The sequence below is a fragment of the Chiloscyllium punctatum genome, chromosome 49, assembly GCF_047496795.1.
Source record: "Chiloscyllium punctatum isolate Juve2018m chromosome 49, sChiPun1.3, whole genome shotgun sequence".
NCBI classification, from domain to species: Eukaryota; Metazoa; Chordata; class Chondrichthyes; order Orectolobiformes; family Hemiscylliidae; genus Chiloscyllium; species Chiloscyllium punctatum.
Window position 1 is genome coordinate 26,903,814 of NC_092787.1, and position 26,096 is coordinate 26,929,909.

The window sequence follows — 26,096 nt, forward strand, 5'->3', positions numbered from 1 at the left end:
TTATTTCTTAATTTGGCAGGTACATTGGAAATCAAGTTAATAGGATGCCAGCACCTCCTTGAAAATGTCCCTGGTCGCTTATGCGTAATGAATGCATCACCCAGTCCAGGAACTCCTTTATCATCTGTTAAGTCACGATCAGGGATGAATATTCATAGACGAAATACAGCGCGTCGTTACTTAAAATCAGAGGAACGAAGTAGTGAGTATTGAATTATTGACACGCGTTTGGAAACAAAGATCTTTTTGTGTTGGAATGAAATTTATATTCCTATGTTGGGTCTGTGTGCACTACCCAAGTCCAAGTAGGTATTCTGCTCCCACACATCTGCCAGCCCTCCCTCTGCCTGGCTGATGTGGGGGTTGCTCAGTAGTCTTTAATTTCAATAAACCTTTCCAGATACGTAACAATAAGAAGCAGCACTATTTGCAGGTTGTGAACGATAGCTGGGGCTTGAGGTGACTGTTACTTTTTGTTTTTGCAGCTGAAGCAAGTGCTGTTTTGAAATTGGACAATCGAATTGTGGGACAAACTCATTGGTGTTCAGTGAAGAACCAAACGTGGGATCAGACATTCAGCATTGAACTTGACAGGGTATACTAATGACACAAACAATGACCTGCCGCCTTGTCAGCATGGTTTAAATTCTGAATTTGTCATTCTTGAGTTTATAAATGAATGAATAGAATCCAAAAGTAGATGTGATAGTAAAACCTATACAATTAATTTGGTCAAAGAGAAAATACAGAAAAGATTAACTCTGGTGACATCAATAATAAAAGTTTTTAGTAATACTGTCTGATTAAAGGATCTGGAACTTATTAGATGAGAATCGAGAATGCTGAGATGAGATCTGATTGGAGTGGGGCAGGATGGGAACTGTTCAGAGGGAAGGATTTGAGGTAAGCAAGGATAAACCGTCACTGCTGTCAAGAGTCAACAACTAAATGTAGAAATATAGCACCATTACTAAAATGATAAGGGGAGTTCTTTTGAGATTTATTGGATGTGAAATGCTCTAACCAGTAGTGGTAGAGGCAGGATCAGAGTAGCTTTCCTTTTAAATAGGAAAATGATAATTGTTTGAAATGAAAAGCAGCAAGTCTGACTAAATGGATAATCCTCTCAAACAGCCAGTAATCACATGTTAGAAAAAAATATATTAAAATTTATAAATCTCTCAACCAAACTAAGCATGTGCAATTTTGACATCATTGCTTCTTCCATCAGTAAATCTGACTGATTCACCAAATCTTGCTATTGACTTCAAAAAATTATTTGAAATTATAATGCCTTTAAAGTGTATCACAAATAAGTTATGCTGTGACGTAAGTGATCTAGCAACTGATGTATAAAAGGATACATGAATTCTGTTTTAAAAGTTGTAAAATCACTCGGATAACTTGTATTTATACAGCATGACTTTCGGAAATTTTAACTATTTTAGAGGTTGAATAAGTGTACAAATGGCTCAGTGGTTAGCTTTGCTGTTTCACCGCACCAAGGACCTGGGTTGGATTTCAGTCTTGGCTGACTGTGTCTGTGGGGAGTTTGCACATCATCTGCGTAGGTTTCCTGCAGGTGCTCTAGTTTCCTTCCACAGTCCAAAAGCTGTGTAGTGAGGTGGATTCGCCATGGGAAATGCATGGTTACAGGGAGTGAATCTGGGTGGAATGCTCTTTGGAGAATCTGTATGGACTTGTTGATCTGTATGGCCTGTTTTCCCCATTGTAGGGATTCTCTATGCTTAACTGTTATGTGGGTGAATGTGGCAACCACTCTGCTTGCAGGCAGGTCCCACAAATGACAATGAGATGAAAGGTGGTGTTGATTTAAGGGAAGAGTGTCAACCATGACATTTGGAAAGCTCCATATCATCTTTGAATAGAGTTGAGACCTTTTTGGCATTCTTCCGAATAGTCATGCACTGAAGTGTCAACCTAAGTTTGGTGTTAAATTCCTGAAGTGGACCTTGAGGTAACAACACCACCTTCTGATTTTGAAAGAATTGTTCTAAACTCTGCCATCCTGACACTTAAATCATAGTTGAGAGTGTGGTGCTGGAAAAGCACAGCCTGATGAAGGGTTTTTGCCCAAAATGTCAACTCTCCTGCTCCTCTGATGCTGCCTGACCTCCTGTGCTTTTCCGACACCACACTCTCTACTCTACTCTAATCTCCAGCATCTGCAGTCCTCACCTTTCTCCTACTTAAATCTTTTAGGTCATAAGCTTTCCCTTGCTGCAAGGAACCTACACTCCAAGTTCAAAATTTCTCTGTTTAAAATTACACATGGTCACCAACTGATGTTTTGAATAATAGTGTAACTTCACTACCATCTGTCATATTCTTGCTGAGTAATAATCATGTTTTATTGTGTTGCACATTTTAAAGATAATTTGCTGGTGGCTGCTAGACTAAGATTACCAGAATCTGCAATACCAATAATACTTTGGCATGAAGTCAAAAGTGCAATGTAAACTTGCAATCATTCCATGCAGGTAATTTTTTTTAAAGAAGTCTCTATTGAGAAAGATGGTATTGACACAACAAATGAAATTGGAACATGCAATAGTGTTCTGGCTTTTCTCCCATTGCTACTTTTTTAAAAAACACTGGATCTGAAACTGTGAGCCTGCATATACTAGGTCACTTCAAGTCTTTCAGCTTGTAGATTATAGAAGTTTGATCATAAAACAAATGCTTGCTGCATTCCCTTCTATCCATACCAATTCAATCCAGTTGAAGAAAAGGTGAAGGAGACCAGTCAACCTTACCGGGTGTTTTTGAGTTTTCAACATGGATAACATCACCATGGCAATCTGCAGATAATGTATATGTTTGTACAAGCCCTTCATACTACGTGGCATTTTTGTTTGTATTTAACTTAAGCACATTTTGACAAATTGCCAGTCTCCACTAGATGCTGCAACCAAAAGCTAAACTTATTGACTCTTAATTAGACCTGCATTCATATAGTTGGTGTAAAATGAGATGTAATAACATTGAAACTAAAATATTTTGAAACAGTAGATCTTGGGAAGATGTTTTATGTTCTGGAACTTTGAGCCATTGCCTGAGCCACGTGGGAGTGAGATGTGAAATTTCATTATTCAAAATTTCTCTACTTCAGACATCTGTAAATGTTCAGTTCCTGGGTGTATTCAAAACTACTATCAATAGTTTCTTTGAACACTAAGGAATTGTGGGAAAATGAAGGTAATGTCTGTTTAATGATCTTTATTGAATAGTGGAGCAGACTTGAAAAGCTTAATCCTGTTCTTTCTTACTAAACTTTTCTAATGTATCTATGGTAGTAATTCTGAACACAATTATTCAATTGTAATTTTTATTTAGTTTGTTTGCTCAGGTGTCCATGCAAATTAATAGTAGGCTTATTGTAATGTAATGTAGAGACTTATTCTGCAGGTTTTGATTTTTCTTTCTATGTAGTCTCGTGAGTTGGAAATAGCTGTTTACTGGCGGGACTGGCGAGAACTGTGCGCAGTAAAATTTCTGAGACTCGAAGATTTCTTGGACAACCAGTGCCATGTGATGACCCTGCGCTTGGAACCACAGGGGGTGCTTTCTGCAGAGGTTTGTCTGTTGTTTCTCCTCTTTGTGTTTGTATAGTACGCCTTGCAATTGGTCCTCCCTATATGGAGGAAGCAACTGACCCACTCAAGCCAAATAATTTCTACTGCACAACCTTTCTCTGGGAGGAAAGGTTGGGATGACCAATTCATTTCCTCCTGTTTCCCCTGATTATTTGTCTTGTGCTCTACTTGAGTTCAAAATATAACTGCTAAATGTAGGAATTGTGGAGTTCAATACTGTGAGTCAAACTGCTCTACCAACGTAGGAGTATTTTTAAAGAAATACAATTGTTTGCATGCATCCATTCATCACATTATTGAGGATGTTGTTTTAATCACATTCTGTGCAAAAGAAACGTTTCTGAAGGCTCAATAATAATGTCAACTGTTACAGGTGATCTTCTGTAACCCTGCCATTGACCGATGCCCAAAGTTACGACGACAGAATCGAATTTTCCCAAAAGAGAAAGGTGAGTTTTATCAAATCAACTGACCACACAGCAAAATATAATAAAACTATCCAGCATAGTGGAGATTTGTTCTGTGTGTAACTGTGAATGTTTTTTGTTAAAATCCAAATAGTGTAACATCATTTTTAATTTTGAGGTTTTTTGTGATTCAAACCTGAAGTAATTAATGGATCCTTTTTAAAAGAAAATGTTGAGAGTTTTGCGGGGGTAGAGGTGTAGTACTCTTGTTTAGGGCAGGGGAAACAATGGCATTGTTGCTGGGCAAGTAACCCAGGTAATGCTCTGGGGACCTAAGTTCAAATCCCACCACAGCAGATGGTAAAATTTGAATTTAACGAACCAAAACAAAACTGGAACTGAAAGTCTAATGCTGAAAATATTGTCAATTATTATAAAAAGCCATTTGGATTTACCAAAGCCTTTAGGGAAGAAAACTGCCTTCCTTGCAACATGGCAATGTGGTTGACTCTTAACTGCTGCTGATGACCCAAAGCACCTCATGAATGTCCAGTCTCGAATTGCTAGATCTGTCACAAAGAAATTCAATGTTCACCACTGGCTCAGCAGCACCAGTACAGATCAAGCTGCTCAAGTCCTAAAGGATAAAGTCCTGCTAGGCTGGGTCTGCTGTAGGGAGACTGGTGAGGGTATGCTTTGCCTTTTCCATTCCCTCACTGCTTGCCACAGTACCAATCTCATAGCAGGACCACTGATTCATTAGCTAGGAGGGGGATTTCCTGTAAATAGGTTTCATTTCCCATGTCTGACCTGATGCCATGAGATTTGATTGGGGTCCAGAAGCAATGTTGAGGACACATGTCAGCCACCAAATTATGCTCCAATATGATTTTCAACTTCATAGCCTGGCTTTCCCGCACTCTACACTTTACATTTTACCATCCAGCCAGGGGAACAGCCGTAGTTCAATGAAAACTTCAAAAAGACATGCAAGGACCAGCACCAGACATACCTAAAATGAAGTGTTGACCTGGTTGACATTAAAAGGAGTACTTGCTTGCTAAACAGCATAAGTAGCAAGCAATAGACAGATCCAAGCTCTGCAATGCCACCGCATCTAATTAAGAATGATAGTGGATGATTAATATAATGGAGGAGCCTGGCTTATCTTTGCAAAAGGTAAGGCTGAAGCCTTTGCAACAGTCTGCAAGAAGTGAGTGTAGATAATCTATCTCAAGCTTTTGCAACAGCCCCCAACATCATAGATGCTGGTCTTTAACCCATTTGATTCACTGTATGTGATGATAAATGGTTGGAAGCACTGGATGCTGCAAATGTCATGAGTTCTGACAATATTTGGGTAATTGGGCTCCAGAATGTTCACGTCCCTAGCAAAGCTGTTCCAGTACAGCTACAATACTGATATCCTAAAGCAATGTGGAAAATTGTAGAGTTATGTCCTCTACATATACAACAGGACAAATTCAACCCAGTCAGTCTATTCTTGATCATCAGTAAAGTGATGGGAAGTGTCATCAACAGTGCTCTGCAGCAGTACTTGCTTTCTGTTCACTGGCACTTTGTTTAGGTTTTGCCAGGGCCACTCGGCTCCTGACTTCATTATAGCCTTGCTGAAAATATAGATACATGAGCTGAATTCCAGAAACAAGACAAGAGCGACTGCTTTTGACATCAATGTGGCATCCAGGAGCTCTAACAAACCTAGAGTCAATAGGAGCCAGAGGGGAAAACTCTGCTGCTTGGATTCATACCTGATTTCCACATACCAAAGGAAAATAGTTGTGGTTAGTCATCTCAAATCCAGGATATTTCTGCATGAGTTCCTCAGGGTAAGGACATTGACCCAACCATCTTCAACACCTCCTTAATCAATAATCATCCCTCATCAGGTCAGAAGTGAGGGTATTTGCTGATTTGTCCAATGTTCAGCACCATTTGCAACTTATCAGATGCTGAAACAGTTCATGCCCAAATCCAGACTTGAGCTAACTAGTGGCAAGTGACCTTTATGCCATACTAGTGCCAAGCAGTAGCTGTCTCCGACAAGAGAAAATTTAACATTCGCCCCTTGGTATTAAATGGCATTACCATCACTGAATTTGCACTATCAGCATCTTTGGGGGTTACCATTGACCAGAATCTGACTGTATTGGTCATATACATTCTGTGGCTGCATGAGCAAGTGAGAGGCCAGGAATCCTGCAAAAGGTAGCTCACCACCAGAGTCCCCAAAGCCTGTCAACCATCCACCACGATCAAGTCAGGGATGTGATAGAATGCACACTCCCACTTGCCTGGATGAGTGCAGCTCCAATGCTCAAGAAGCTTGACACCATTCAGGACAATGCAACCATTTGATTGACACCATGTCCTGAAATCCACCACTGCTCACTTATCTACAAGATGTACTTATCTACAAGATGTATTACAGAAATTCACCAAGGCTCCTGAGCCAGCAGTTTCCAAACACGCAAACCACTATCTTCTAGAAGGAGAAAGGCAGCAAATAAATGGCACCACCTGCAAGTTCTCTTCCAAATCACTCGCATCCAGACTTTACAAATATATTGCTGTTCCCTCAGTGTCACTGGGTCACAGTCTTGGAACACCCTTTTTAGTGGTGCTGTGAATCTCCCTACATCAAATGGACTATAGCAGTTCAAGAATGTAGCTCACCACAGTCTTTTTTTTTTTCAAGGACAATTTAAGGATGGGGAATAAATGCTGGCCCATCCAGTGTCAGGAAATCCCTTGAGTGAATAAATAAAACTAAAAATATCTTGTATAATTAGCCTGCATGTGAGCATGAGATGGTCACTGCAAATCTTATACTGAAGCATCTTATTTCACAGGGAGAAACTATTTGAGAGCTTCACAGATGAATATTAATATTGCCACCTGGGGACGTCTCATGATGAGTCTGCTACCTCCTTGTAGCAGCATGACAACGATGAGTCCACCATTACCTCCAGATGAGTCCCGTTTCACATCTCCTTCTGGAGCACCATGCACTTTCAGCACCTTGTCCCCAGAATCAAGGTAAGTCATGTGATCTAAAATTTTGCTGTTCCTGTGCGTTTTAAAAATTGAAGACTCTGTGAACTTTTTAGTTCAAGTGAGTTGCTTGGATTCCTGAACAGGCAGCAATAAGTTTGACACCTAGGTTTGTAAGCCTACTTCTTTTGACTTTAATGAGACTGAGCACTTTTGGGTGACTGTAGAGAGTGGCAAGGCCACAGGCTTAATTAGTCTGAAAAGAATTACCTTAAATTGGCTGAGGTAAGTTTTATTTGTTCCTGCCGATGGCTTCAACTTGGTCCTTCCACTATTTTAATCAATTCTGTACTTCTGATTTTGCTCGAAAGGATTTCAGGCCTGGAATTATTGGTCAGATGGCAACAAGGAGTTTGCTTAGTTGCCTCTGATGTAGTTGCCTCTGATGTTCCCTGCCAATCTTTATCTAGTGGAGTGATTGTGAAGTGAGTGGCTAGTTAGTTGCCTGTGTACTTGTGCATCTGACCTGCTCAATCTTTATGCACAATTGTTAATGTACTGAGAAACAAAATAAAATAGGATGTTGGCTCACTTATGAAATATCAAAGCTGCAAAATATTTTGAACAGGTTTTCAAAATTATAGGAGCCTTTTGTTTTAGTGCATCTCCAAATTGCTAAATTCTAAGTCCATCGCAGAATAGCAGTTTCTACCATGAAGGTTACAGTTCAATACACTCTCTCAATCGCAGAACTGTTACAGTGCAGGAAGAGTCCATTTGGCCCATTGTGTCTGCACTGAGTCTAGCCTTTTAATCTCATTACAATTTCCTGCCATTTTCTTCCCCCATAATCCTGTATATTATTTCCATCTAAACAATCATCCAGTACCCTGTTGAATGCCTCAATTGAACCTGCCTCTGCCATACTTCCAGGCTGTGCATTCCATAGCCTAACAATCTGCTGTGAGGCAATATTTATTTTTCTCTTTGCATTTGCTACTTTTGTGACATTGTTAATACTGTACTTCTTGATTCATTTAGAAGTATGTACAGTTTCTTCCTATCCAGACACCTCATGATTTTGGAAATTTGTATCCGATCTCTTTTCAGCCTCTCGACAAGGAAAACAGTCTAGCGTCTGCAACATTTCCACATAACTAAACTCTTCCCTGGAACCATTCTTGAAAACCTCTTCTGCATTGTCTCCAAAACATTCCTATCCTTCCTATAGTGAGGGGCCCAGAAATGTACAGAACTCCAACTGGGATATAAATTGTGTATAATAAAAGTTGTTTATAATTTCCCTGCTGTTGTACTCTATGCCCTTACTGATGCTTTCACTTTTTCCTATCCTATCTTTAATGACCTCTTTATAAATATGACTGAATCTGTCTGCTCCTGCAAGCCCTTTTAGAATAAGACTGTTTATGTTATATTGTCTTTCCATATCCTTTGTACAAAAATTCATCATCTCACACTTCTCTGTTTTGAACTCATCTGCCACATATTCACCCGCTTCACCAATGTGTCAAGATCTACACCATTCTATTTACAAGGTGATCAATATTGTGGCCACAAAAACCGGTGCTGGGTCCTCTGCTTTTTGTCATTTATGCAAATGATTTAGATGTGAACACAGGAGATATGGTTAGTAAGTTTGCAGATGACACCAAAATTGGAGGTGTAGTGGACAGTGAAGAAGGTTACCTCAGATTACAAGGGATCTTGATCAGATGGACCAATGGGCTGAGGAGTGGCATATGGAATTTAATTTAGATAAATGTGAGGTGCTGCATTTTGGAAAGGCAAATCCAAGCAGGATTTAGACACTTTAATGGTAAGGTCCTGGGAGTGTTGCTCAACAAAGAAACCTTGGAGTACAGGTTCATAGTTCCTTTTGTAAGTGGAATCGCAGGTAGATAGAATAGTAAAGAAGGCGTCTGGTATTCTTGCCTTTTATTTGTCAGTGTATTGAGTATAGGAGTTGGGAGGTCAAGTTGCAGCTGTACAGGACATTGGTTAGGGCACTCTTAGAATACTATGTGCAATTCTGGTCTCCTTGCTTTAGAAATGATGTTGTCAAAACTGGAAGGGTTCAGAAAGGATTTACAAGAATGTTGCCAGGCTTGGAAGTTTGAGCTATAGGCTCTGGCTATTTTCCCTGGTACATTGGGGATGGAGGGGTGACCTTGGAGGCTTATAAAATGAGATTAGGTAAATAGACAAATTCCTCTTTGAGGTGAGGGAGTCCAAAACTAGAGGCTTCAGGTGAGAGAGGAATGATATAAAAGGGACCTAAAGGGGCAATTTTTTTGAGGGTGGTGCGTGTATGGAATAAGCTACCAGAGGAAGTGGTGGAGGCTGATACAATTACAACATTGAAAAGGCATCTGGATGGTATATGAATAAGAAGGGTTTAGAGGGATATGGGCCAAGTGCTGGCAAATGGGAGTCGATTAATTTAGGATTTCTGTCAGCATGGATGAGTTGGACCAAAGGGTCTATTTCCATGCATATATCTTAATGACCCTATGACTCTAATTTATAATTCTCTTAACGTTTTGTGTCATTCTTTAAATTTTGAAGTTGTCCCCTGCGTTCCAAGACAAATCATTTCCATGTATTGGTAAAAGTAAGGGTTCCAATCCTGACCCCTTGGCAATTCCACTACAAACATTCCAGCTATGAAGTACTCATTAACCATTAGTTTCCTATCCCTCAGCCAATTTTGTAGCCATGCTGCTAGTATTTTTTTTATATTCTAGGACCTAAACTTTCCTCTGAAGTCTGTGTGGTATTGTTTCTGTTACACCTTCAAAAAAAAAATTCCCAACTTATTTGATGCAGTTTTAATACATGCTGACTCTCTCAAATCAAACAATCCACCTTTTTCTATATGGCTACTAATTTTATTCTGAATAATTGTTTCTAGAAGTTTCTGTACCACCGAAGTCAAATTGATTTTTGGTTTGTGGTTGCTGGGCCAATCTTCACATCCCTTGTTTTTTGAAAAAGGGGTTGTAATATTTGCAGTTCTCTGGCATCATCCCAATCCAGTGAAAATTTTAAAGATATCTACCAGTGTCTCCCTAACATTCAATTTCACTTCCTTCAATATTCTTGGATACATTTCAACTAGCCCTAAATTTATCAACCTTTTTAAAACATCAACAGCTTATCTAATATTTCCTTACCAATTTTAAAATCCTCTAGTGACAGAGCTTCATCCTCTGCCACTTTGGATTGGGTAGCATCTTTCTCATAGGTAAAGGCAGATACAAAGTATTCATTTAACTATTAAGCTAACTGTTCCCCTCTGGGAAGATGTAAAGCAGCTAAGGTTCACCTAGAGTTCTATCGTGCTGAAGTGGGAAACATTTAACAATGTGTATCTACCTACTGTATCTAATGTCCTTCTGAACAGTTTAGTTTATTCACGAGCAGGTTGGGAGGACAGATTGCACATGAGTAGGGTGCAGAAGCATAGTGGCTACACTGCTGAACTAATTAGAAACGTCAGAGTACTTTGGTGTAGGAAGGAATCTGGATGTCCTCATGCACTAATGCAGAAAACTAGTTTGCAGATACAGTAGGCAATAAAGAAGCCAAATGGAAATTATTGCTAAAGGAATAGAGTATAAAAGTAGGGAAGAGATCTGCAACTGTACAAAGACATAAGTGAGAATGTGTAAACTGTATTATATGCAGTTTTAATTTCCTTGAGGGATGTATTTGTATTGGAGGCAGTTCAGAGGAGGTTCATTAAATTGATTCTGGATGTGAGAGGTTTGCTTTATGAAGAGAATTTGAGCAGTTTAGGCTTATACACTCAAGTTGAGTAGAATGAGAGAAGATTGAATTGAGGTATAAAAGATATTAGAGGATTAACAAAATAGATTTAGAGCAGATGGTTCCTCTTGTGGGGCAATCTAGAATGGCAGGTTATGGTTTTGAGGTAAGGGATAGCATATTTAGAACAGATGAGGTGGAATTATTTCTCCTCAAAGAATTATGAATCAGGAATGCCAGAGTGCAGTATATACCGGGATATTAAGCAACTTTAAGAAGGACAGCAGATGGGCAGCTTTTTAATTAGTGATGGGTTGAAGGGTTGTGGATAGTAGGCAGCAAAAAGGAGTTAAGGCTGAAATGAGATCAGCTATGACCATATTGAATGGCAGAAGGCTCAAGGGGCTGAAATGCCTACTCCTGTCCCTAGCGCTCATGTTCTTATGTAACCTAGAGGCCTGGCCTAGTGATCTGGAGACAGGAGTTCAAATCACACCCCAGCAGTTGAGAATATAAATTTGAAAAACTGAATAAATCTGGAGTAAAAAGCTAATAACAGTAATGATAAATTTCAGGATTATTATTTAAAAATCCATCTGGTTCACAAATGTTTTTTCTTGAGTAGGAATTTGCCATTCTTGTCGGTTTAGTTTGTATGATTCCAGATTTGTAGAAATGACTCTTCTGTCTTCTGAGCTGGCCTAACAAACCACTTGGCTTTATCCAAGGGTGCAATTTTCTGGCGGGAAGTTGGGAATGGGGAAATAAATACGAAAGTATTGCTAGTTAAGATGAAAAGTGCTAAAACAAAATCGCTAGAAGTAGTAATTTATATTTACAATTTTCAGAAACTGCATCTTTTTAAACTCAAATCTTCTCAGCGATTTGTAGATGTACATTCTTCCATGTAGGATGTTTGTCTTTTTTTTGGTTTGGTTTTCATTGTTTAATTGTATATGTATAGGGACTTTACACCTATCAACCTAAACTTCAGCCCAGAGCCACCTCCCAAGCCACCTCGGCTTTTTATAAATGCTGCCTCAGAGGAACGGATACTTTCACTTGCTGACAGCCAGGTAAATGATGCTAGTTATTGGGGAAAAGACACTGGAGGGACAGAATTAACGCTTGTTTAATTGATTTGTAAACTAAGCATTTGGCTTACAGCTTATCTTCTAAAAGTGGGGGGAAAATGCCCACTTGCAATGCAATTGCTGTGAAATACAGTATATGCATTGAAATTTAAGTGGAAGATTTCTGTTGCAGTTGCATACTAACTTGCTACAATCCAGGTGTACATTGACTAGAATATCAGGAAAACTTCCTGCTCAGTATTGGCCAAGCAACTGATCATACTTTTTAAAATATACTCACCAATTAATTTCATCTTGTTGGGTATAAATCAATTGTTTGAGATGGTCTACCCAAATGACTCTTTCTTTATTTGTAAAGTACTTTGGGATGGTTACTTGTGTAAGACCATATCTTGTTCACTTGCTGCTCTACAACTTTTTTGTTGTTGTTCTTCAGGTTAATTATTTTGTGTTTTTATTTTTATAGAGTGCAATTGGAAGCAGTACAGGCATAAACCCACAGACTAACAAAGTCCTGGAGATTCTAAACCCAGCTGAGATTACTTCCAGGTAAAGACTATTAGCAATGTTTGTATGACAAGTAGACAGCTTTAAGTAGGTCAATTTACAAGAAGACAAACTGTAACTTAGCACTGGAAGAGATTTCATTAGCTTGGATCTTCTTATTTCATCCTATCATAAATCTTCATTTCGGTCACTTTTAAATGCTTTTTTCTCTTGGGTAGAAATAGAATTGCTTCTCTATACTTTATTACCTGCAGGACTAAACAAATTCAAATTTCAGTCTCTTTTTTTTTTGCCAATATTTGATTTTTATTTGACTTTAGCTTCCATGAGAGCTCTTGATTGTATTGAGGTGTGCTTTCTGTTCTGCTTTGCTACCTTGTCCAAGTGACCATTCTTGGTATATTATTCCAAACCATTTGTACTTTTAGAATGTTTCACTTTGCTGGAGGAGGAAACATAGGTGATGTTCTGAATAAAATTCTTCCTGAGAAATAAATGCAATATTAACCTCACGCTTTTCTTTTTGTGTGTTTGTTGACTTCTTGAGTGTTTCTAGCAGTTTGTTAAAATTAGTCAGCTATTGTTGCATTACTTATTAATATTCCAATATCTCCATGCAGAATGCAGACCCTGCACCTTGAAGACTTCCATTGTGTTGCTTTGCTGGGACGAGGTCACTTTGGAAAGGTATGAGGGGTGATCGGGAACTTCTATGTTTTATTTCTGTTTTTTTTGTCTTGGCACCTGTTGCTTCTGTAAGTAGCAGATAGTACTAAGTATCTAGGATTCAAAAATTTTCAAAGCATAACAATGCAACTGGGATTTATATATTTGTATTTATACTCTTGGCAACTATAGTTTTTAATCTATAGAATAAAAATGGTTTAATTTGCTGATGTCAGTTAACTGCAGGATCCTAAGTGCGACTGTGATACCATTCTTTGTAAATGGCTGGATAATCTTACAGGCTTTGAGATTTAATGCATTGTCTTTCACCAGCAAATATCCTTAGTATTTGACATTTGTATTTTTTTTTAATATCTGACAACCCTGAGATGGACAATTGTTTTAAATTTTGTTTGGTTCTGGAATATATTAAGAATATTAAATCTGGCTGCATTTCTGAGATGGCCGACAGGAATCATTATCTGTCCTATTGTTGTTAGTTCTAGGTTTGTGACTATTTTAATACCCCTCTGCATTCAAGGACTGAGCATCTTACTTTAATAGGAAATGACTTGTATTGCCTGTACCTACTTGTGTGATAGCAAAGCCCATAAAATATGGGTTGCATCTTTATCATTTGTCCGTGTATTTTCTAAACTAATCAATTTTTGGAAATATTTAGCACTAATTGTGATGAGGCTTACTCTAGTTTTAATCCTTGATACATTGAACACTTTTTATTATGCTGTTTAAACTTATAGCTTGTCTCCTACAAAACACTCAACATAGAATGTGTTTTTCTGACTAGGGTTGCCTTGCTTGATATGGATAAACTCTCTTGTACGCTTGTCTTGGCCTATAATATGAAGCAAGGTGGCTCGGTGGTTAGCACTGCTGCCTCAGCACCAGGGACCCGGGTTCAATTCCAGCCTCTGGTGACTGTGCAAAGTCCACACACAGACATTCTCCCCATATCTACGTGGGTTTCCTCTGGGTGCTCTGGTTTCCTCCCACAATACAAAAGATGTGCCGGTTAGGTGAATTGGCCATGCTAAATTGCCCATAATGTTCAGGGATTCTCAGGTGCATTAGTCAGGAGTGAATATTGGGGAATGTGTCTGAGTGGGTTACTCAGAGGGTCAGGATGGACTTGTTGGGCTGAAAGGCCTGTTTTCACACTGCAGGGATTATATTTAAAAAAGAACATTGTCTTTTTACTCTCTCAAACTTGACTTTTAATAACTTGTATCAGTTATTTTCTTGACTATTTTTGTCTTTGTATTCAGTTTTAAAAGCCCTTCTTTAATAAATAGCATTCCCTGTTCTACTCTCCTGCCTCATGTACCACTCTACACTATGGTAAACACATCTTACTAAAAGTCTGGCAAGGTAGCTAATTCCTTAATGTTCAGACTTTAATATACCAAATACAAACTATTACTCAATCATGTTCCCATTTTTCCAAGCTCATTAGAATCCATAGCATTTTTCAAATATAAAAGTAACATTTTTTTCTTTTTTTTTCGTTATTTTGGGAACGAAAATTTTAAAAGTAACTGGAAACCTATTTGACCTAAAGGATGATTTCACAATTAAGTTTTACATTTGAATACAGTTGCAGGGAAAAATGCCATTATTTTCATTGATTTTATGAAATTGTTTGCCTCAAAAGCTTTAAATATAAACAAATAATTAAACTTCACCTGTGGTTATAAAGTATTACAATGCTAAAGGTCTTTAGTCCTTTGCGGACAAAGTAAAATAAAACATTTTTGGGTATTTGGCATCCATTTAATAAGCCAAACCACAACATTCAGGACTCTATCATTTCCTGAAGTTTCTATATTTGCCTAAATATTTAGGAAGTTAAGATATTAGCAGGTTGCAGAGATCTTGTGATACTGAGACCAAATAAAGTATCTGTTGTGTAAACCCAGTCTGAAGCAGAGCTGTCAAGCAGATAAAAGTGCAAAATCTATGTCTACTAAAGTAACAAATGTCTACAGTATTGTATAAAAAAGTCCTGGATCCCTCTCCATTTCAAGTTTATCTAATAAGTATCTGAGCCAGAAGGTCCCAATTTCATTGCTTGGTTTGTGTTGTTTATGAATCAGGGTGGATTGTGATCATTTAGAAACAGTACAGGTGACCTCATCTCTATAGATTCAACAAGAGAAGCTTATTCATAGTTCCCATGTATCTGATTAAAAGTGCCTCTATGTATAAAGCTGTGATCAAAACAGATGTTAGCATTTCAACATCCTCTGTATACCTCAAGATATTGAAAATTCATTTTGAAACACTTGAAGATTGCTGTACTTCTGTTCTAACTAACTTGCTTTATCCTAGGTATTGCTAGCGCAACATAAATTGACTAAGAAAATGTTTGCTGTTAAAGCCTTGAAGAAAGGAAATATATTGTCTCGTGATGAAGTAGACAGGTGGGTGTCTGATGACTGTGAAATGGACAGCTTGTTATTTCTTGATTTCCTTATCCTCACCCAGGGCATGGATTTTCTGCAAGGTGGGTGACAGCAGTGTTGGCTGCCCAATTTACATGAGTAAATTCGTATGAATATTGGCTACCATTCTCAGAGCTTGACTCGTGTGATTGCAAGTGTTGGATTCTGACTTGATTTTGAAAGCATTTGACTCCCATGGCATCAAAAAGTTGACATTGCATGTACATTTTCAGCCTTGTGTAAGAAAAATCCCTGTTGGTAAAAAGTGTTTACACAATAGTGTCAGCTTTGATTTTGAAGCCCATGTACTCATTAATGGTGGAAATTCTGGCTGTTTATTTATTTTTCATAAAACCCTGAATCGGAGATCAGTTAAGCCAATAAAAATGGGAATTGTGGATCTTGATGTCTATCCCCTTCTGCTTAGAGTTCTAACTAAAACTAATTCTGTTATTTTAGAGTAGGACAGTTGTGATTTGATAATGTACTTGAATTGTAACCCTAAGATTACCATTAAAACTACTTAATTCATAGCTGATACAGCTTCATTTGTTTTAATAACTTTACAATCATTCTTCTCTGTACCATTGTAGGAAAGCCATGGAGTAGTCTAAAATTATCCTCCTAGGGAGGGAGATATGGATAAAAAATGAATGTCTGAGCAAATTGATCACCTATCAGTGTCTAGCTGTAATTAATTTGAGGTTCAGTCGAAAATTTGAGTTTTCTCCTTGCCTCTGGGTTTTAGAGCTGCCTAACTAGACCCAATATTAGAAGAATGAATGAGGGCAGCAGCCTTGTTGTCATGCTTATGCTAGCGTGCTCAACACTGAGCTATTTGGTGATTTTGTTTCTGATATTGAGGGTGGGGTTGGTGTTTCTGGCGTGTGGTCCCATTTGATGCAGCTGCAAAAATATTTGATCATGGCATTTAACATTCGCAAGCCCAGTATTTCTTGCTCATTCCTAATTGGTCTTGAAGGGGGTTGTTCACCACTACCTTGAAATTCTATTGATTATTGTGAAAGTATGCCCACAGCACAGCTGGGGAAGACATTTTCAGGTTTTTGATCCACTAACAATGGGGAAAAATTTGACTATATAATTCCAAGTCAAATTGTATGGGTTTTGGAGGGAAGCTTTTTCAGGTGGTGGTGTTTGCATGTGTGTGGTGTCCTCCTTGGTGGTAAGGGTCATGAGTTTAGAAGGTGAGGTTGAAGGAGCCTTGGCAACTCATTACAATGCATCTTATAATATGCACCAGTTGCCACTATTTGACAATGATGTAGAAGATTCTAAATAAAGAAGTCACTTTTGTCTTGGATTGAGCTCCTTGAGTGTTGGTGTAGCTGCACTTAGGTAAGTGGGAAGTATTCCATCATACTTCCTGAATTGTGCCTTTTTAAAATAGTAAATAGGCTTTGAGAAGTTGGGGGATGAATTACTTGTTGCAGAATTCCCAACCTTTGTCTTGTTCTCATTGCTTCAGTATTCATATGGTTAGTCCAGATAATTTTTCTGGTCAAAATAATCTCTCTCCATGTTGATGTGGACTTAGCAGTGGTAATGCTACTGAATATCAAGATGGTTAGACTCTCGTTGGAAACCATCATCAACTGTCACTGAAATGGCAAATAATATTTGCACTATACATATTTGCTCAAGCTTGTAGCGCTCTTGTGGTGAAGTGGTACTGCCCATACCTTTGCACCTGGAGCCCCAGGTTTGAGTCCTGCTTGCTGCACAGTTGTGTAATTTCTCTAAACACTGATTTAGAAAGTATCTATTAGCCCACTACTGAATATTATCTAGGTTTCAGTGAATGCAGACATCTGGCTGCTTAATTTGCTGAAGGGTTGCAAATGGTGTTGAATAATTCAGCACCAATCAGCAGTGAACATCCTACTTCTGACCTAAGTTGGACCTGGAAGCAACCTTCAAAAGCTCCTGCAGTGATGTCTTGGGTGTTTGTGATGGGCATGACTCCAAACAGTGGAGAATTATCCCCCTGATTCCCATTGATTAAAATTTCCTAGCCCTGCTTGAAGCCATACATAGAATATAGAGCATCACAGCGCAGTATAGGCCCTTCGTCCCTCGATGGTTCCACAGGTCGATGCAACATTCTGAAGCCTATCTATTCTACACTATTCCATTTTCATCCATATGTTTATCCAATGACCATTTAAATACTTGTAAAGTTAGCGAGTCTACTACTGTTACAGGCAGGGTGTTCCATGCCCATACTACTGAGTAAAGAAACTACCTCTGACATCTGTCCTATATCTATCACACCTCAATTTAAAGCTAGCCATCACCATCTGAGGGGGAGTAAGGCTTTCTGTCCACCTTAACTAACCCTCTGATTATTTCATGTCTCAATTAAGTCACCTTGTGGCTAATGAAAACAGCCTTTCCTCTTAAGACCTTCCCTCCATACCAGGCAACATTCTAGTAAATCACTTCTGAACCTTTTCCAAAGCTTCCACATCCTTCCTATAATTCGGTGACCAGAACTGTACCCAATACTCCAAGTGCAGCTGAACCAGAGTTTTGTACAGCTGCAACATGACCTCCTAGCTCTTAAGTTCAATCCTTCTACCAATAAAAGCTAATACTTACGTCAGATACTCTGACATAACAGCAATAACCAACTCATTTTGGGTTAGGTGTCACTTCATAGTGCTTTCAACAATACCTTCCGTCATTGCAAATTTGAATTTGTTGGGTTGGATTTGTCTTGCTTTTTATGGACAGGATACATCTGGACAATTTTCCACATTGACAGGTAGATTCAGTGTTTTAGCTCTATTCCCATAACTACAAAGGGGGTGAACAAAAGTCTTATGAAAAATAATCGCAAACTAGATGTGGGATGTGTGAGAAAACCATTTTAAAGGTGAGCATTTCACAATGTGTTTTGTATATGAAAAGAAGTTCACTCAAAGTTTAAAGTGACCTCTTATTATAATAGGTATCATTTATTGATTAGATTATTAAATCAAATGTGTATATAAATGAAGATTACTGAACTCAAACTCAACCCTACTTTCTATTTTTAGCCTAATGTGTGAGAAACGCATCTTTGAAACAGTAAGTTCTGTGCAGCATCCTTTCCTTGTGAACCTCTTTGCCTGCTTTCAAACTACAAATCATGTTTGCTTTGTGATGGAGTATGCACCTGGAGGAGACCTAATGATGCATATTCGTTCCAATGTCTTCTCTGAACCCCAAGCTAGGTAAGTGCTCAATGAGAATATGGAACGCAATCCCATGTATTGTGATATGGACAAGCCATTCGTTCAGATAAAACACGGTACTGAGTGGTAGTGATTACATTACTGGACTCCCTAAATCAGAGACTTTGACTAATAACACAGAGAACATGAGTTTAAATGGTCAGTTTGAATTCAATTTTTTTTTTAAACCTTGTAAAAGCTGACCAATAAAATTGACTACAAAGCTTTTAATTGTTGCAAAGACCCACTGATTCACTAATGTTTCTCCTTCCAGAAAAAGGAAAATCTGCCTGTACTTGTCATCTGATGTGACTCTAATCATATTCCAGTGTGACTTGATTATTAATTATCAGCTGAAGTTGCTAAAAACGACACTGTTCAAACAATGAGGGATGGGCAACACACAAGCCTGCCCACATCCTGGGTGAATTGCAAATTTTTAAGTCTGCTTTAAGGGAGTATAAAATAGATGACATTCATGCAGACACTAGGAAAGATGAAAAAATGCAATCTGGCACATTTAATATTATAACAGGGAAATCTTGTGCACTTCAATTCCCAATTAGTGGTAATTCTAACTTGGAAAAAAATACACAAACAAGATTAGTAAGTTTATTGAAGTTAGTTGTGACTTATCAAATGCAGAGCTTTATCACAGAATTATCAACTTCAGGCAAGAATGTGCCAAAGCACTTTTTAATGGATTATTGTGCAATCATACTTTTTACAGCTGCCAGTAGCTTGTTCCAATAAGTGACACTTCATTTTTTTGACATAACTATTTTGGTACCTACCTGAACTCTTGCCTGTGTATTGTCATGTCTTACAGTTCTACCACAACTGCCTTGCTTTATTTTAACCAAAACTACAATGTCTAATACTTGGTTTATAATCAGGGGATTCATTTGTCAATGGTAGCCAGAGCTAGTAAATAATGGTTGCTGCAATGAGGGAAGAGAAGAAACCTTTGTACAAATAATGGGAAAAAACGCTGTAGCTACCTGACACACTAAATACACTTGTTATGTTTCACATTAGTATAGTATGTTCCCTACCAAACTACTGAGGTACCGACAACTCGTTGACAGTGAATGCTGGCCTTGCCAGTGATGTTCACATCCCACACAAATTAAATAGAACATGTTCCTGGTGGTGTGATCTGATTGTGTGTTTAAGCTAATGAAGGGGAATAATTGAATGAAAATAGAGAACAAGGGAATAATAAACTGAAACGTATAAGTTCATTTAAAAACATGTGAAAATATAGAATTACTATTGGATGTGGAATAATTTGATGTTTAAAACATATCCAAAATCTCTTGGATCTAAGAGGTGTGAAAACCAGCTGGGAAGACATTGGGGTAGTGGTAATGTCATTGGGCTGGTAATCGAGAATTCCAGGCTAATTGGAATGAGTGTATGAATCTAATAATGGCAGATGGTAACAATTTGAATTCAACAAAAAAGCTATTTAACATGATGGACACAACCATTGTTGATTGTTGGAAAAACTGGTTCACTAATGTCCTTTCTGAGGAAGGAAATCTGCCATCGTTATCTGGTTTGGCCTATATATGACCCCAGACTGTCAGCCCTGTGGCTGACTTTTTTTAGGTGTGCTTTGGGCATTTAGTGAGAGGAGGTAAATTGCTGGCCTAACCAGCAATGCTCACATCTTAGAACAAATTTTGAAACCCCTAAATTGGGATTAAAATTATACACCGCCAGCATGTTCAATGGCAGAATGGAATTTTTAGACTAAATTTGACTTCCTTGAGAACAATGCTAAATTAATTGCAGATAAGTTTGATAAGAATATGTCAACTGAGTCCATTTATTGACGTAGTCAAATTCACTTGAATTAGTGAGATGACGTTTTATTGTATCTTTCCAGGTTTTATGCAGCTTGTGTTATCCTTGGATTGCAATTTCTGCACAAGAAAGATATAGTTTACAGGTAACTGCTTTAAGTATGTCATTGGTCTTGTTAACTCTTCTCAAGCTCAATCATTTTGAAAAATTTTTACACTAGTTTGAAGTTTAAAAATGCTTCATTGGAACACTAGACTCTTCATAGGATTGGAAGTTCACGTTAACTTTAGCTGCTGTTTACTGTAATTGAGAAACTTGGCAATTTCCATCCTAGCCACTAGATGGAAGTCTCTACTGGGTTGGAATTCTGGCTAGACAGTAATGGCAGTGGAAGAAACATTAGTTCCACTGATGCAGTTTCATAAAGATATATTGATCCTAAATGTGGAAACCTCTGGAAACTGATTCTTTTTGCTGAAGTTGAAATTGAGGGAAACTTCAAGTGACATCTGATGGTTTGCAAGTTTAAATCTGCATCCTTCTACTGACCATGGTAGTATGCTGTGCCTACACATTCAAATCATCAATATTTAGTTTTTAAAAATTCATTAGTATTGACATTTTAAACAATTTTGAAATGCCTTCTGAGGAAATGACTGACGACCTGCCAGAATGTAAGTATTTAATTTTAATTGCAATAAACATGACTGTAGATGTGAAACTGTCTAAGTTTTCAACCTCTGTCTTCCACAGGGATTTGAAATTGGACAATTTGTTGATGGATGCTGAAGGTTATATTAAAATTGGTGACTTTGGGCTCTGTAAAGAAGGTAAAATGCCTTGTTTCCCATTAAGTAAGCAAACTGTCACATCATGGATTGTTTACAGTGAAGCTCTTAGGAAAAGTATGAAACCCAAAAAAGGTGAATTCCTAGTTTTTTGTTTGTTTTTAATCGGTGTTGTATTTTGGGAAAGCAAATCTTAGCTGGACCTAGACACTTATCAATAAGGTCCTAGGGAGTGTTGCTGAACAAAGAGACCTTGGAGTGCAGGTTCATAGCTCCTTGAAAGTGGAGTTGCAGGTAGATAGGATAGTGAAGGTGGTGTTTGGTATGCTTTCCTTTATTGGTCAGAGTATTGAGTACAGGAGTTGGGAAGTCATGTTATGGCTGTACAGGACATTGGTTAGGCCACTGTTGGAATATTGCGTGCAATTCTGGTCGTCTTCCAATTGGAAAGATGTTGTGAAACTTGTAAATCTTTTCTGAACCCTTTCAAGGATGTTGCCAGGGTTGGAGGATCTGAGCTATAGGGAGAAGCTGAACAGGCTGGGGCTGTTTTCCCTAGAGCATCAGAAGCTGAGGGGTGACCTTTGAGGTTTACAAAATTGGGGGGCATGAATAGGGTAAATAGGCAAAGTCTTTTCCCTAGGGTCAGGGAGTCCAGAACTAGAGGGCATAAGTTTAGGGTGAGAGGGGAAAGACCTAAGGGTCAACTTTTTCATGTGGTGGTGTATGTATAAAATAAGCTGCCAGAGGAAGTTGTGGGGGCTGATACAATTGCAACATTTAAGAGGCATTTGGGTGGGTATATGAATAGGAAGGGTTTGGAGGGATATGGGCCGGGTGCTGGCAAGTGGGACTAGATTGGGTTGGGATATCTGGTCAGCATGGACAGGTTGGACCGAAGGGTCTGTTTCCATGCTGTGCATCTCTGACTCTATGACTCTATTCTAAATAATGGTCCATCAGCTTCTCTCATTGCAGAGTGGATAGAGGGTTTTTCAGTGTAAGTATTATGTTACACTAACTTCCAGCTTGGTGACTATCTTCTAGCATTTGGAAGGGTGGGGTAGAAATCAGTAATTAGCCCATTTCTGGTCAGTGACTCCTGTTGGATGCCCCAATTGGTGCATCAGTGCACCAATGTTGAATCAAAGAGCATTGGATGCAACTGTGCCTCCATAGGTGAATAGCCAGATTCTACTCACCTATCTATGCTCCAAAACAAGGAATATGTATCAGATAAGGTACTAGGGTGTTGCAGAATCACACGCCCAGTCAGAGTCAAATCTCTTAAGAGAAAAAGGAAGTCTTTTGAGAAGGAAAGGAATACATGTTTGTTACTGCATAAAAGTTACAGGGAGATGATGGATCGAGAAAGTCAATTGCCCTAAAAATAGATGAATTTAAAGTGGACTTGAGGTAAAGGCTGACTTTGATTCCGAACAATAAAACTTCAAACCAGGACATTCTTTACCAAAGGAGGGCTGTCTAGAGGGGACAGTGCAGATAATATGGGAGCTTTTGAAAGCTACTCATCAGGTAGCAACTGTGGTTAATGATGTCCAAGTCACTAACTGACCGGACTGAATCAGAGGTGGCTCCAGCAAAAATTGTCTTCGTATAGAAACTTAGAAAGTTGGAGCAAGAGTAGACCATTGGCCCTTCAAGCTTGCTTTGCCATTCATTATGATCATGACTGATCATCTCTCCAACCTCCTTGGCACTCACGTCTCATCCCTGATGAAGGGCTTTTGCCTGAAACATTGATTCTCCTGTTCCTAGGATGCTGCGTGACCTGCTGTGCTTTTCGAGCACCACGTTCTGAACTCCAGCATCTGCAGTCCTCGCTTTCTCTGTCCAAGTTATAAGCCTGTTCCCACTTTGTCCTCCATATCATTTGATCACTTTAGACGCAAGTGCTATATCCAACTCTTCCTTGAAATCATATAACGTTGTGGTCTTGGCTTTTCTCGGTGGTAGTAAATTCCCCAGGTTCAGCCATTGCCTCTGGATGAAGAAATTTCTCTTCATCTCAGCGGTTTATCCCATTATCCTTCTATTTCCCCCATTCTTCTGAACTCCAGCAAATACAGTCCTTACTGATTCAACCTTTCCTCATATGTAAACCCTGCTGTCCAGGAGTCAGTCTGGTAAACGTTTGTCAAGAGCCTTTTGGAAGTCCAAATAAGCCACATCTGCAAATCTCCCACCCTGCGCACACAACTTAATGGATCCTTACACTCCAGGAGTTTATCAAGTCTGACTTTCTCTTGTGTAAATCTATTTTACTTTGTCTGATTCTGCTACTCGTTTCCAAGTGCTGTGCTATTAATTATTTTATTATGGATTCTAGCATTTTCCCCCAGTACTATACTGGTCTATAATTCCCTGTTTCCTCTCCACTTTTTTTTTTAAATGGAGGGGTTATACTACTACCCTAAATCATATTTAGAATATGACCACAGTGCATCTATTATTTCTAGGGTCACTTCCTTAGGTACTCTGGGATGTAGATTATTAGGCTTTGGGGATTTCTCTGCATTCAATCCCATTAATTTCCCCAACACACTTTTTTTTTCTACAAATGCTGATTTCCTTCAATTCTTCTCACCACAAACGCTGGTTTAGTGAATGTTTTTTGTGTTCGCCTTTTAAAAACCAAGCCAAGTGTACATTTAGTTGCTCGCTATTTCTTTGTTCCCCATTAAAAAATACCCATGTTCCTGACTTTAAGGGACTTGTGTTTGTCTTCACCAATTTTTTTTTTCCTCTTTGCATACCAAAGGAAGTTTTACAGTCCGTTTTATGATCTCCGCAAGCTTACTCTTTGTACTCTGATTAAAAAAAGGAAATTAATCTTTTGTCCTCCTCTTGCTGAATTCTAAACTTCCCACTCTCGGTCTGTTTTGTTCTGGCCAACGTATATGCCTTTTCCTTGGATCTAATACCATCTCTTGTTTCCCTCTTAATCAATGCTTTGACCACATTTTCCCATTTTGCCTTTGCACCAGACATGAATGAACGATTGTTGCCCTTCACCCATGCACTGTTTAAATGGTTGCCATTGCCTTTAAACTGTCATTTCATTAAATAAAATTCCCCAAGCTATCATAGCCAATTCCCACCTCCTATCCTCATTGGTTCTGACTTTAAGTAAAGGAACTTGGTCTCAGAATCAACTGCATCCCTCCAGCTTGATGAATTTTGTCATATTATGGTTGCTCATCCCCAAGGGGCCTCTCAACTAGATTGCCAATTATTCTTTATTCCACAATGCCCAGTCAAGGATGACCTATTTTTAGTTTCTCCAATGTATTGGTCCAGAAAACCAGCCTGCATATACCCTTGGAATTCCTCCTTACTAATTTGATTTGTTCAACATATATTCAGATTAGAGCCGCCCATAATTACTGATATACCTTTATTGTAAACTTTTCTAATTTCCTGTTTAATGCTATTCCCAAATCACCCCTACATTTTGATCTTGGTGTTTCTGAGCTCTATCCATATAGGTTCCACATCAGAGCTAATATTATTCTTCATTATTGTGTTAATTTCCTCTTTAACCAGCAATACAACTCCATTCTTTTTCTTTTGTCTGTCCATCTTAAATAGTGAATAACCCTGGATGTTCAGTTCCCATCTCTCATCACCCTGTTTTTGTGTATGTAATCCTGACTGTGTATATATTTTCAATTATTTGCACTTTTTAAATTCATTGACTTTATTGTAAATGTTCCACACATAAAAGCACAAAGCCATAAGGTTTGTCTCTGTAACATTATTTTTCTGGTTCCCATTAATTTTCACCATGTTCCTACTTTATCCTGGCACTTGATTTCTCTGCATATTACTTTTCTTAATCCCCTTTCTGTTCTTTGCTCTTGTCCTTGATTCACCTTCCTCTGACTCCATACATAGGTTCGCATCTCCCTGCCATTTTAGTTTAAAGCTTCCCCAACCACTTAAGCAAATATTATGTCCAGGACATCAGTCCTGGCCCAACCTAGGTGTAACCTGTCTGATTTGTACTGGTCCCATGTTCTCCAGAACTGGATACAATGCCCCAGGAATCTGAAAATCAGCCCCCACTTTGAGCACTGATATTATTGAAGGTGAAGGAATTGAACTTGGGGACTGAGATTGACTGATCCTGATAGGCTGTTACCTTCTATATGTGTGACTTAAGTTCTTTTAAATACTTCTGTTGCAGGAATGGGTTCTGGCGATCACACAAACACATTTTGTGGAACCCCTGAGTTCTTGGCTCCAGAGGTGCTGACTGAGATCTCATACACACGAGCTGTTGACTGGTGGGGTCTGGGCGTGCTTGTGTATGAAATGCTGGTGGGAGAGGTGAGATCTTTGTTTCTCAAAGCAGTGTGTTGTGTAGGTAAATACCTATGATGGACCAATAGGTGGGAAAGTAAGTTTCAATGAAATAAGAAGACATTTATAAATGTGAATGAATAGGTTTAATGAACGGGCCAGAATTTGGCAGATGACGTTCAAACCTGGGTAAATATGAGGTTATGCACTTTGGACGAATAGAAAGGCGACTTGTTATCTAAATGAAGAGAAACTTCAAAGAAATCTGGTGCAGAAAGTGCCTTTCTGCATGAATCACAAAACTAGTATGCATATGCAGCAGGCAACAAGGAAGGTAAATGGAATTTTGGCATTTTATTTCTAAAGAAACAGAA

At 38.6% G+C, this 26,096-nt stretch overlaps 1 protein-coding gene across 1 annotated transcript in view; it reads left to right on the forward strand.

Moving 5' to 3' along the window:
* Positions 1–26,096, forward strand: part of LOC140469458 (serine/threonine-protein kinase N2-like) — a 53,476-nt gene that overhangs the window by 20,915 nt on the left and 6,465 nt on the right. The window contains exons 7-19 of the mRNA XM_072565997.1: positions 20–202; positions 486–595; positions 3,454–3,597; positions 3,991–4,066; positions 6,898–7,084; positions 11,793–11,904; positions 12,389–12,471; positions 13,050–13,116; positions 15,445–15,536; positions 18,620–18,796; positions 20,691–20,753; positions 21,362–21,438; positions 25,607–25,749. Coding sequence (XP_072422098.1) covers positions 20–202; positions 486–595; positions 3,454–3,597; positions 3,991–4,066; positions 6,898–7,084; positions 11,793–11,904; positions 12,389–12,471; positions 13,050–13,116; positions 15,445–15,536; positions 18,620–18,796; positions 20,691–20,753; positions 21,362–21,438; positions 25,607–25,749 — 1,514 coding nt within the window. The remainder of the gene's footprint in view (positions 1–19; positions 203–485; positions 596–3,453; positions 3,598–3,990; positions 4,067–6,897; positions 7,085–11,792; positions 11,905–12,388; positions 12,472–13,049; positions 13,117–15,444; positions 15,537–18,619; positions 18,797–20,690; positions 20,754–21,361; positions 21,439–25,606; positions 25,750–26,096) is intronic.